Source organism: Lutra lutra, chromosome 2 (genome assembly GCF_902655055.1).
Source record: "Lutra lutra chromosome 2, mLutLut1.2, whole genome shotgun sequence".
In the NCBI taxonomy this organism is placed as follows: domain Eukaryota; kingdom Metazoa; phylum Chordata; class Mammalia; order Carnivora; family Mustelidae; genus Lutra; species Lutra lutra.
In genome coordinates, this window is record NC_062279.1 from 107863979 (window position 1) to 107877403 (window position 13425).

Below are 13425 nucleotides of genomic sequence, written 5' to 3' on the forward strand. Positions count from 1 at the left end.
CATCAGGGTGCGGCAGGCAAAGACTCCTTGCACCACCAACTCCGAGCGGACTGTCAGGTATTTGCCGGCTTACCTGCATGCTGTAATGCACAACGGAGTTGCAACTCTGTGAGCAAAACAGTCACAGGAGAACAAACGCCAGAACAGAAGTAGTCGTGTATGTGTGTATGTATACCTCCCTTCAACTATGTTCTTTAATTCCGTATCATTCTATAAATATCATGCTATATTGAAAAAATTCAATGAACTGATACTGCCATTCTAGTCTATAACTATAGATAATGGTGATAAGGACCAAAAATTAAGGTCCATGAGGCAGGAATTTTTACTCTTTAATTCACTGCCACATCCCAGTGTTTTATAATAGTACCTAGCACATAAAGCACTATCTGTTAAATTAACTAACAGAATCAACCAAATAAAACACAGGAATACATACTTTCAATGGGAAATGAAGTCATATCTTTTCCCCAAATGAGGGTGGTACCAAGAGAAGGCAAATGCCCCTCCTCTGTCTGAAAGAAAAAGAAAAAAAAAAAGAAAGAAAGAAAAGAAAAGAAAAAGGGGTGCCTAGGTAGCTCAGTCAGTTAAGCATCTGACTCTTAATTTCAGATCAGGTCATGATCTCAGGATCATGAGATCAAGCCCCTTGTCAGGCTACACTCTGGGCATGCAGCCTGCTTGAGATTCTCTCTCTTCCTCTCCCTCTGCCCCTCTTCTCAGTCTCTCTCTCAAAAAAAAAAAAAAAAAAAAGCAATTGCATTAAGAAGCCATTCGCATTTCTTCTGTCACCATCGAGATTTATGACAAAAATAACTTTTCACAAGAAAATTAAACTTACTTACTAAACTTACAAGAAAATTAAACTCCATCTTAAACTAATATAACCAGAACACCTTTCTGGTTGTGGATTTAATTACACTGCACTTTAGGTATAATGAGAACACCGCTGAAAGTAAAAGCCAGAGGCATATGGAAATGAATCCCAGGAAATCATACGCCTGGAATCCTAGGTATAGAATCCAGTATGTCCATGAGAAAGTTACTCAATATTTCTGAAATATTTCAGAGGTTTACTCTGTGAATAAAATTATTAAACATATATAAAGTACTCAGCACAAAGACCATTAGGAAGCTGTCACAGTAATTAGAGCAAGAAGTGGTTAGAAGCTAAACTAGGAGGAATGCCACTTGCCCTCAGATTCTAACAATCAAAACAAATATGCTGGGGCACCTGGGTGGCTCAGCTGGTTAAGCATCTGCCTTCAGCTCAGGTCATGATTCCACAGTCCTGGGATCAAGCCCCACATCAGGCTCCCTGCACAGCAGGGAGTCTGCTTCTCCCTCTCCTGCTGCTGCTCCCCTAGCTTATGCTCTCTCTCTCTCTCTCTCTCTCTCTCTCAAAAAAATAAAATCTTTAAAAAACAAAAGCAAAAAACAAAACAAAACAACCAAAAAAAAAACCAAATATGTTAAAACACACAAAGCCCCATATATATATGACCATTATAGTAAGTCCTCAGTAAATGTTGGTTTTTTATTCTACCCCTCTTTTTCAAATCTTCAAGGAAACTGTCCAATTATCCAATTGTCTAGCAGGCATAATAAAGAGTAACATCCATATAAAAGAGCAATTAGTATAATCATTACTTAGGAGCAAACATTAGAAGCCTTCATTTAAAAGTGGCAAAATAAATTAAGGACAATAATATGAAAATATGCAGCTTGGAGCTAAACTATGGAGAAGCCTGGGGGCGCCTGGGTGGCTCAGCGGGTTAAAGCCTCTGCCTTCGGCTCAGGTCATGATCTCAGGGTCCTGGGATCAAGCCCTGCATCAGGCTCTCTGTTCAGCAGGGAGCCTGCTTCCTCCTCTCTGCCTGCCTCTCTGCCTACTTATGATCTCTGTCAAAGAAGTAAATAAAAATCTTTAAAAAAAATAAATGAAGTAAAAATAAACTATGGAGAACCTTGAACACAAATCACCTTAATTCTATAAGCCATGAGAAAAATGAATAAATTCTTTAGAGTAAAAAAAAAAAAACAAAAAACAAAACAAAACAACTAGACAAACTCGAGAAAGGGGATTCTTTGAACAATACGGGATGGAATAAAAGGCATAAAGAACTGGAAACAGGGTAACCAGTTAAAGGGATATCAGGTAGTATGAGCCTAAAATCGTACAGGGACAGTTTGCCCTCAAGTTTTAAGCACTGGGGGTAGGGGAAACTACAAAGTCCCAGGCACGACAGACACTACATGAAGTCTGTATTTTCATTCCACAGAATCATGGTTAAAACCCAATTTCTGACTAAGTACAGTCTGGGATCCTGGGTTAAATCCCAGTATAGGACAGGACCTTAGTGGAAAAACTTGTGAAAGCCACATAAATGTGCACTTTAGCTTATAGAATCTTACCAGGATTCATTTCTTAGTTTTGAGAAATCTTCTACAGTCATAATATTAAGGAATGGGGAACCCAGTTGAGGGATAGACAGGAACTCTCTGTACTATTTTTAGACTTACAGACAACTGCAAAATTTTCTCAAAATATAGTTTTTTTAAAATAAAAACAGCAGAATCGTCTGTTCACTACAAAAAAAAAAAAAAAAAAAAACCCTCTATGTAGGTGAAATATCAAAGCCAAAGGACGCTATTCTACACCAGACCCCAAAGAAGTGGTTAGAAATCAGAGTGCCTGGGTGGCATAGTCAGTTAAGTGTCTGCCTTCAGCTCAGGTCATGATCCCAGGGTTCTGGGATCAAGTCCTGCATCAGGCTACCTGCTCCATGGGGAGCCCGCTTCTCCCTCTCCCTCTAATTGCTGCTCCCTGATGCTTGAACTCTCTCTCAAATTAAATAAATAAATAAATAAAATCTTTTTTAAAAAAAAGTGGTTAGGAATGAAAGGGAAGACATAAGGGAGGGAGATAAGTGTAGCAACCACCACACATTATGTTTAATAATCCCAAAGAAGTGCCTATGCTACCTGAAATGATCTAGCTTCAGAGATTCCTGAGCCCCTACACTGTAAGAGTATCTGTGTACTTTCCTGAGGTTCTTATAGAACACTTAAAAACCACTAATTGGATATGAAAACTAGATAACTCAAACTAACAGAAAATAAAACTCTGTATAGCTTCCTAACATTAATAAATCTCCAGTTTAAAAAAAAAAAAAAGATAGGCTCAAGGTACAAAATATGCAAACAAATTACAATCCAAATAAAAAGGAAAAATACTGGAAACATAGACAACCCCAGAAGGCTAAAAGCAGAGCAAGAACAGACGGTTTGCTGAAAATTAAACAGAGATTCCAGAATAGAACATCACGTAACAAGAGGAAAGGCCAGCTAATATATGAAATTGTACACATTCCTGAGCCCATCACAGAGCTGAGGCCCTAACACAGTGCCTAGAACTGCCTCCAAAGAGTGACAAGTCCCAGCAAAAAAAGACAAGACCCATAAACATGCCCCTCAGGAGCACACGGGAGGAAGAGGTGGCCGCAATAACAGCAGGAAAGAAAAAAGCAGCTAACTGTTGTTAGCATTCTTCAAGGCCGAGTGAGGACTAGTGATAGGTTTGCATACCTGGGAACCACAGACGCCAGGAGTTCTACACTCACAAGCAGGTCTACCAGCATGCCTGGAAGAAAGATTAGAAGGTCTCCCAACTAGAGAGCTCCCCTTGGTGTCACGCAGGCACAAAATTCTGCCCACACTCCATGGATCACTGTCTCATACCACACAAAGGCCTGTAGCTGATAGGGAAGGGAGGGAAACCCTCTCAGGGTCCACTGTTTCTGAAAGAGGAGTAGAGGTAAAAATGGCCAGCTAAAGGGATGTGGAGGAAACTCTCCTGGCCCAGAATATCCTGAGTTGATACAAACCAGCAATCTGCTAATGCATGGGACTAAGACCTTCCAGGCTCAAAGCAGAGGTTGGCTACCATGCAGGAAGAGGAAACGACACTGACAAATACCCATCTAAGACCCCGGAGTATAGATCCTGCTTAAGAGTGGGGCTGGATCAGCAGACTCGAGAACCACCACTGCTCCCCCATCGTGAGCCTAGCACTGAGTTCTGAGCAATAGCGTAACTCTCTTTCCACTGAGAAAGGAGTGACAGCATGTAGGGAGACCCCTTCTGAGATGCAGGCATCCAGGGAATGTTGAAAGCTCAAAGTGGAGCAGAAACACTAAGAAAGACCCTGTAGGAGGCCAGATCCCAGACTAGACACAAGGTAGGATAGTCTACCGCTGGAGAAATTTAAAGCTGGTAGTGCATTATGAATAATTACAGAATAAAGAAACCCAAATCCATCTAAGCTACTAACTAAATTAACTTAATATACTATACTATATACACACTATGCAGTGTGACAGAAAAAGAACATAAACGCCCAGAACATAGACACTATTTCCCTCAATCTCTACTATGCTTCCACACACAATGTCAAGCATTCAATAAAAAATTACGATATGCCAAAAAGAACAAGAAAAGCCAGCAATAAGAGATATAGCAGGATCCAGAAATGACCCAGTGGCTGGAACTACCAGGTAGGACTTTATAATTACTATATTAAAGGATCTAGTGCAAAAGTAGACAGTGTGTGAATAGAAAATTTCAATAGAGAGATGTACACTCTATTTAAAAAAACAATGCAATTTTTATAATGATTATCAGTTTACCAATTTTAAGTGCAAATCAATATATTACATATAACTGAGGAATGACTAAGCTTGAAAATGAGTAGAAATTATTAAAACTAAAAAATTAACATGAAAAGAGTGAGAGGGGCACCTGGGTGGCACAGTTAGTTGAGCATTCAACTCTTGGTTTTGGCTCAGGTCTAATCTCAGGGTCATGAGATCGAGTCCCACACCGGGCTCCAGACTCAGTGCAGAGTTTCTCTGTCCCTCTCCTTCTGCCCCCATCTTCCCCCTACCCCGCTCTCTTTATGTCTCGAAGGTAAACAAATCTTTAGGAGGAAAAAAAAGAGTGAAAGAACAGAGCATTTAAAAGCATGGGATAATATTAGATTGTCTAACAAACATCTAACTGGAATCCCAGGAGGAGAAAGAATAGGGCAAAGATAATATCTGAAGAGGTAATGGCCAAGAGTTTTCAAAAACTGATAAAAGAACCAAAAGCCAAAGAACCCTAAACTGAAAGAAAATAAACTAAAAATACTGCAAACCCTAGACACGACGTACTAAAATCACTAAAAACTAAGGAATAAGAGAAAAATCTTGAATTGAGGCACAAATAAAAAGAAACATTACAGGGAGAGGAGCCAAGAAAAGAACTGCATCAGACTTCTCATCAGAAACATTGCAAACCAGAGGACCATGGAGCACCATCTTTAAAGAACCAAAAGAAAAAAAACCTGTCAACCCAGTATACTATGGCCAGTGAAAATATCTTTTTAAAATGACCAAGGGGTGCCTGGGTGGCTCAGTCAGTTGGGAATCCAACTCTTGACTTAAGCTCAGGTTATGATCTCAGGGTCATGGGATCAGGCCTTGCATTGGGCTCCATGTTTGGAGTCTACTTGTGCCCCTCCCTCTGCTCCTCTCTGTGCTTGAACTCACGCTCTCTCTCTCTCAAATAAATCAAATCTTTAAAAAAAACAAAAGAGCAAACATGAGAAAGATCGGATATAAAACCTTTCTAATTCACTCCTCTGTGCATCCCAGAGTGCTATGTACATGCTGAAACCGTGTTTCCTTTTTTTAAGATTTTATTTATTTATTTGACACAGAGAGAGAGAGAGAGCACAAGCAGGGGGAGCAGCAGAGGGAGAGGAAGAAGCAGGCTCCCCGCTGAGCAGAGAGCTCAATGTGGGGCTCGATCCCAGGATCATGACCTGAGCCAAAGGCAGACACTTAACTGACTGAGCCACCCAGGAGCCCTTGAAACCATGTTTCTAACACAACTTCTAGCAGCTGTATGCTCTTATTCCTATTTCCATCACCTACAATGTAAACCCTACAGAACAGAGACACACCTGGTTAATCTTTGTACTACCAGTGCCTAGGACTATGACGAACTACAGCAGACATCTGACTGCTGATGCTGTAAGAATGGATAATGAATAGAGGGAAGCCACAGGCACAGCAGCAAGATCGAGAAGCTCCAGAGCCCAGAAGCTGGGTAACAGGAAACCCAGATGGCAAAAAGACAAGCATAAAACCTCCCAGGATGGGGCCTCATGAACCTGCAGACAGCACAGCAGCACATCCAAAGGAACACATCAAAGCAGTGCTGTGACGCATCATTTCACTTATTCAGCTAAAATGTTTGGATAAGGGAGGACTCACATTAGGAAGGTGAGTCCCAGGTTAATTATCTGGCAGAATTTTACAACATGAAAAAAATTCTAAGGCTAGACATTTTAATACAGTCAGACGTAGGTAATTTTTTTAAGTTGTATGTCTGATATACCCAGTAAGAGATACTACACAAAAGAGGTTTATGGTAAAGGGACTGTAAAAATCAAGGGGGTTCAGATGCCGTAGGCCACAGAGGACAAAATGGGGCACAGTGATGCATCACTGTCTGCGTACCACTACATCAGGAGCCCCTGCACCACACTAGGCAGCAAAGGTGAGGACATCCTGACCACGGAAGGGGATCACTACAGACACACAGAAGCCAGACCCTCCCCAACTAAGTAAACTGCGTGACCCTCTGTTGGGACCAGGGAAGATACGAACAGGAAAGAAAAGAAAGAGTTTCTAAAAACTGAAACTGGACTAAACCCTGAGAGAATCATGGACGTCCTGGAGAGCCTAAGTGCTTGGGAAAACAGCCAGCATCTTTATGCTTCCATATGTCCAGGAACCAGAGAAAGATCTTTATGCTCTCGGACATTTCCCTTCCTAAAACTCAACCATCCTTATCATCGTGTTGCACCAGGAAAATCCAGGCACTCTCTAAGAGACGAGGAGAATTGGCTACATTATGTACCTCAACTTAAATACAATAATGTCAAGGTGTAGAGCTGAATATATCACGGCTGAATGTGCAGGTATCTGTGTGGTACAGTTACTGCTAGAATAAATAAAAGAGCCTCTGGGTTCTCAAGCCGCCTGTGCTCCACACTGACCAGGATATTTCATGCATTGTATGCACTGGTGCCCCCACGACACCTAACACAGGGACACACACTCAGAAAACTGTCAGTACCACCAGAACCTGAAACACAAATGGTACTCCTTATCACCACCACCTGTTCTTTCGGCAGGGGAAAAGCACAAGACAAATACACTTCTTCTGAGGACTCCCTCTTTGACCTTCTCCTACCCGCTCCTGCAGAAGCTCCACCACTTGCTGGACACAGTCGTTCACATCACAGGAGTCTGTCTTCAACACCAATTCAGGAGCCTCTGGCTTCTCATACTCAGAATCGATTCCAGTGAAACCTGCAAAAGGACCAGATGAGAGAAGCAGGTGGAAATTAAGACAGGCTTATTTCTTCAGTCCAAGTCTTTGCTGTGTCAAAGTTCGTATTTATGCTATCCATTCGGAGTCCTAGGGTTACGGTACTAAAACTTCTTTCTTGGGAAGATTTCTGATTAAACTTCCATTTCTCCTTTAAATACACACAGTCCATTCTCATTTGCAGTTCAATAATGTTGCACAGACACTAAATTAGTGAATCTGCAATCGCAGGCTCCTAGGGGAAACATGGGGTTAGGCTCCTGCAAGCCTCAGTAATAACAAAATTTGCTGACCCTTCTTTGTGGTACAAAAGCTGAAACATGAAGGCCGAGCATCACGTTGCTCAGCCTCAGCTGGGCACCATCCTTGGGGTGGCTACAACTTTTCCCACTCTGCATGTGTCCACAAGTGACTGCCAAAGTACCGTTGAGTACTACGTGGGGGCTAAAAAACTTCAGCGAGTAGGGGCACTGGGTGGCTCAGTGGGTTAAGCCTCTGCCTTTGGCTCAGGTCATGATCTCAGGGTCCTGGGACTGAGCCCCGCATTGGGCTCTCTGCTCCCCCCTGCCTCTCTCTCTACTTGTGATCTCTCTCTCTCTCTCTGCCAAATAAATAAATAAAATCTTTGAAAAGAAAAAAGAAAAAGAAGAAGGGAAAAAAAAAAGAACTTCAGTGAGTAGAAAAACGTGCAAATATGGACTCTCCGAATGATGAGGACGGACTATGCTTCTTCTGTCATATTTTCTAAATAAATGCCTGAAATGCCAACGGAGAAATAGGAATGAGTACCAGGAGATCCAGAGCCTTTCAATTTCCCCAGGGAAATACAGGATATAGTACTTACCTCCTAAGCATAAGCCAAACTCAACAAGGTTTTCTTCCTCTCAATACAAAACTGACACACCAAAGTCTATCTGCCCATTATAGTCACAGGGGTTACCTACAGCCAAACTGAAGCCCTACAGGCTTCTTCTGCCACCAGGATTACCTTTTCAGGAAAGACAAATGAACTACTACCAGCTTTAGCAAAACATAAATAAGCACGGGAATCCTGATATATCACAAAATAGATCCCATAATGAAGCATAATTAGTTTAGATACTAACCCCTATTTAGGTTTTCCCCTTAAATACATGTTACCAAGGAACTGTCAAGAAAGAATGCATGATGCTTGTCAGGAATGGGCCAGCTGAGCTGAACATAACGCTGTTCCTATATTACACCCTTGATATCACCTCATGCATAAGTCACTTAAGACCCGTCTGCCTTGGAGGGCTTAGGTCAACCCTGGAGCACAATGGTAAACATGAATTTAAAATCATTACTATTAAGAGAAACAGTCACCAAGAGAGTTCTAAAATATATACTCCAAGTCTATGGCCCACATTATTTTTTTTCTATTTCATATTTCTAAGTATCACATGAAGTCCTGAATCCAAGAAGGAGATTTCTGCATTACCAATATTCCTAAGAGAGTCACAGTAAAATAGTTGGGGAAAAATAATTCTGGTCAAAACAAAACACTAATTTTGTTTTTTGGGTGGTTTTTTTTTTTTTCTGTGTAGAAAGAGTGTTGCGGCGGGAGGGGGTTAGAGGGAGAGATAGAGTCTTAAGCAGTCTCCGCGCCCAGCATGGAGTTCAATGCAAGGCTTGATCTCACCACCCTGAGATCATGATCTGAGCCAAAATCAAGACTTGGGCACTTAATCGAATGAGCCACCCAGGCAGACCTAAAACACTAGCTCTTAAGCTCTAATTCTCAAACGCAGCTACACAATGGAATTGTCAGGTCCCATCCTCGTGACATTCTGATTTCACTTGTACAGCTTTGGCAACAGATTTTTTCTTTTTTTTAAGATTTTATTGGGGTGCCTGGATAGCTCAGTGGGTTAAAGCCTCTGCCTTCAGGGGCGCCTGGGTGGCTCAGTGGGTTAAGCCGCTGCCTTCGGCTCAGGTCATGATCCCAGGTCCTGGGTTCGAGCCCCGCATCGGGCTTTCTGCTCGGCAGGGAGCCTGCTTCCTCCTCTCTCTCTGCCTGCCTCTCTGCTTACTTGTGATTTCTCTCTGTCAAATAAGTAAATAAAATCTAAAAAAAAAAAAAAAAAAGCCTCTGCCTTCAGTTCAGGTCATGATCCAGGGTCCTGGGATCAAGCCCCACATCAGGCTCTCTGCTCAGCAGGGTGCCTGCTTCCCCCTTTCTCTCTCTGCCTGCCTCTCTGCCTACTTGTGATCTCTATCAAATAAATAAATAAAATCTTTAATAATAAATAAATAAATAAGATTTTATTTATTCGACAGAGAGAGACACAGTGAGAGAGAGACACAAGCATGGGGAGTGGGAGAGGGAGAAACAAGCCTCCCACTGAGAAGAGAGCCCGATGCGGGGCTGGATCCCAGGACCCTGGGATCATGACCTGAAGGCAGACACTTAACTACTGAGCCACCCAGGAGCCCCGGGAATGGATTTTGAAACGCTCCCCCAGGTAATGCTAATGTGCAGCAAAACCTGAAAACCACTGTGTTAGAAGACCTGGCTTAGCATTTTAAAAGTCCAGGAATTCCCTGCCTAGCTAATTTATCCTGTAAGTGATTATAGTAAATGTACACTTAAGAACAACATTTATATTTAAGTAGATAATAACTACTAAAGTAGTAATCATGAAAATAATCTAGCATTAGAATGGCTGACCCGGGGCGCCTGGGTGGCTCAGTGGGTTAAAGCCTCTGCCTTCGGCTCAGGTCATGATCTCAGGGTCCTGGGATCGAGCCCCGCATCGGGCTCTCTGCTCTGCGAGGAGCCTGTTTCCCTCTCTCTCTGCCTGCCTCTCTGCCTACTTGTGATCTCTCTCTGTCAACTAAATAAATAAAATCTTAAAAAAAAAAAAAAGAATGGCTGACCCAGGGATACATTTACAGTTTAGTAAATGTCACATAAAGACTTTTAAAAGCCTGAGGTCTGCGAACGTATGCCATCTCTCCTGTCCTCAAACACTTACTACCACAGTTCTGAAACAGCATTGACAGGGAACTTTCAAGCACTATCCGACAATGAGTAACCGATTTTCTAAAACAAACAACTCTATAATCAGAAACTCTAACACCATGGCAAACATAATGTTTTAACCTAAAGAACATTTTACTAATGTCTACTCAGATTTTTTTTTTTTTTTTTAGCGTTTATTTGAGAGTGAGAACTCGTGCATGCACGCACACAAGCAGAGGTAGGGGCAGTGGGAGAGGAAAAGACTCCCCTAGCTGACTCCCACTGAGAGTAGAGCCTGCCAGCTGGCTCGATCCCAGGACCCTGAGATCAGGACCGGAGACAAAACCAAAATCCGGATGCTTAGCCTACCGAGCCACCCAGGCGCCCCTAGTCAGAAAAATTTAAAAACACTTAGGAAAATAAACAAGTAACACAGAGAAAACTAAGCTAATACACACACTCCCAAAAAGAGAACACAAATTATAAATGACTCAAGGTATTTTGCATGTGACCTTATTCATCTTTACATCCCAGCACCAAATATATACCTCAGAAATAGAAAGCACTGATCAATGTGTGTTGAACATTCAATTTCCACTTCCTCTTCTCACGTATCCAACAAGCATTTACTAGGTGTGTGTCAGGTATTAAGCTTTGGGCCTCACACTGTGCTAAACTCTAATGACAGAAAAATATTCAAGATGTTACCCTGTTCCCAGTAGCTTATTCCAGAGTCAGAGAGACAAATCTACCCTCCTCACCAATCCACATTTGCCAAAACAACAAAACCAAGTCCAATTAAAATAGGAGTTAGCCTTCAGGATCCCAGACACACCACTTTGCTTCTCTCTGCCAAATCTCTATGGGGAAAAACTGAAGTGAAAGCTGGCCACTGACAAACAAGAGGTTGGTACCGATGATAAAAAGAGCTGAAATGGTTCCCCTCCCAATGATGTCAATTATTCAGGTTAGGCAACCCGCTGAACCAAGAAAGAGCGGCTTAGTGGGTGAAACTGAGTCTCCATGGTGGCACAATTAGATGTCAGCCTCATCTAAGGAACCAGATTTCACCACAACAGGTGGCACTTGCACCAGCTGCTAACGTGTCCCCAGGTCCAAATACAGAACAGCCCAGAATAACAAGAATTGTCCTTCCTGTTCCACCTTCTCCTAGGCAATGCCAGAAGCTGAGTGACAAAATACTGAATTCACAGAACCCAAGGGAGCTCCTGTGATTGCCCCAGGCTATCATACCCCAGATTGGGAAGGCATCAAAGTTACCTGCATGAATCACTGATCCCTGCACAGTGCTGACTAAGGAATTGATGCTTGATTTTTTTTAATACTGGCATGTCTTCTGTTAACAGCAGAACATAACTAATGTCCAAGAATGTCTAGAAGATTAATATGATCGGTATCAAAGGCCAGAGCAGATAGGTTCTTAATGTCTCTTATGTACAAATGTTCACCACAGTTGAAACTCTAGAAGCAAATCATAAAACCTAAAAAGCAAGGTATCTCTATTTTGATGGAATCAGCAGTATATTGATTCACCCTAATTCAACAATTGTACACAGGATGAATAAGGGACTATTCCAAGCACCATGATATAAATAAGAACAAGACACTGTCTTTGCTCTCAAGATGTTTATAATTCAAGCATCCTTCCCATTAGCTATGGAATTTCCTTCATTTTCACTGGAACAAAAAGCAGAATGGACAGCAGCTAGCCACTGATATCCAGTCTAATGCTAGGCACCAAATTATATCAAGCAGGTTTCTAGAAGTCCCTGAGGTCCCAACCTTCTAAAACTGTCTTGTGAGCAAGATTCCAATCTAATCAACAATACCCCTGAGTACACACAGTGTCAGGTAGTACTGGTAGGTCTCAGAGACACAAGAGTGGAGCAAGACCCACTTTTTCTTCTCAAAGAGCTCCAAGTTGTTTGAATACTCCCAGTCTCTTTCTCAGTAAAGATGATCAGTCGCAGATACGGTGGGATAAAATATGCAAGCAAAGGGACGCGTGGCTGGCTCAGTCAGTACAGCACACACACCTTGATTTTGGGATCAGTTCAAGACCCACACTGGGTACAGAGATTACTTAAAAAATAAAACCTTAAAAAAAAAAAAAAGTAAGCAAAGAGAAGCTAGAAAAAAAAAATAGTACTTACCTTTAATTTCTCCAGCCCGTGCTTTTTTGTAGAGTCCTTTGACATCCCTCTGTTCACAAACGTGCAGAGGGGCATCAACAAATACTTCAAAAAAAGGTAAACTTGCACCCTCATGAATTTGCCTTGCATTGTTGCGATCCTTAGAAAGAAGACATATGGCTGAATCAGCGGAAAACAAATACTAAACAGAACAGTTTATATTTTAAAGTATAAACTGAGGGGCCCCTGGGGGTTCAGTCAGTTAAACCTCCGACTTTGACTCTGGTCATGATCTCAGGGTCCTGGGATCTAGCCTCGCATCGCACTCCATGCTCAGCAGGAAGTCTGCTTAAGGATTCTCTCTCTCCCTCTGCCCCTTCCTCCACTCGGCACACACTCTCAAATAAACAGAGAGAGGTGCTCTCTCTCAAATAAATAAATAAAATCTAAATATATATATATATATACACATATATATATATATATGTAGGGCACCTAGGTGGCTCAGTCGGTTAAGTGTCTGCCTTCCGCTCAGGTCATGGTCCTGGGGTCCTGGGATGGAGCCCCGAATCAGGCTCCCTGCTCAGTGGAGTCTGTTTCTCATTCTCTGTTTCTGCCCTTCCCCCTCACTGTGCTCTAAGTAAATAAATAAAATCTTTATATATATATATATATATATAAAAATCCAGGAAATTCTTAGGTTAATATACCCTTTCTTTATAACAATTTTAAGGGGTATACTATCCTAAAAATCCAAGATATTGGGAAGTTCAGAAGGGAAAAAAATAGATGTCCCATAAAAAACTTCACCAAGTTTTATGAGGAACCAAAGCCAAAGCCCAGCTC

At 41.9% G+C, this 13425-nt stretch overlaps 1 protein-coding gene across 3 annotated transcripts in view; it reads right to left on the reverse strand.

Moving 5' to 3' along the window:
- The window catches only part of PAPSS1 (3'-phosphoadenosine 5'-phosphosulfate synthase 1), a 105318-nt gene that overhangs the window by 66315 nt on the left and 25578 nt on the right, over positions 1-13425 (reverse strand). For all 3 annotated transcript variants that reach the window (XM_047718162.1, XM_047718163.1, XM_047718160.1), the window contains 2 exons: positions 12601-12739; positions 7306-7424 (listed from right to left, as the gene is read on the reverse strand). In XM_047718162.1, coding sequence (XP_047574118.1) covers positions 7306-7424; positions 12601-12739 — 258 coding nt within the window. The remainder of the gene's footprint in view (positions 1-7305; positions 7425-12600; positions 12740-13425) is intronic.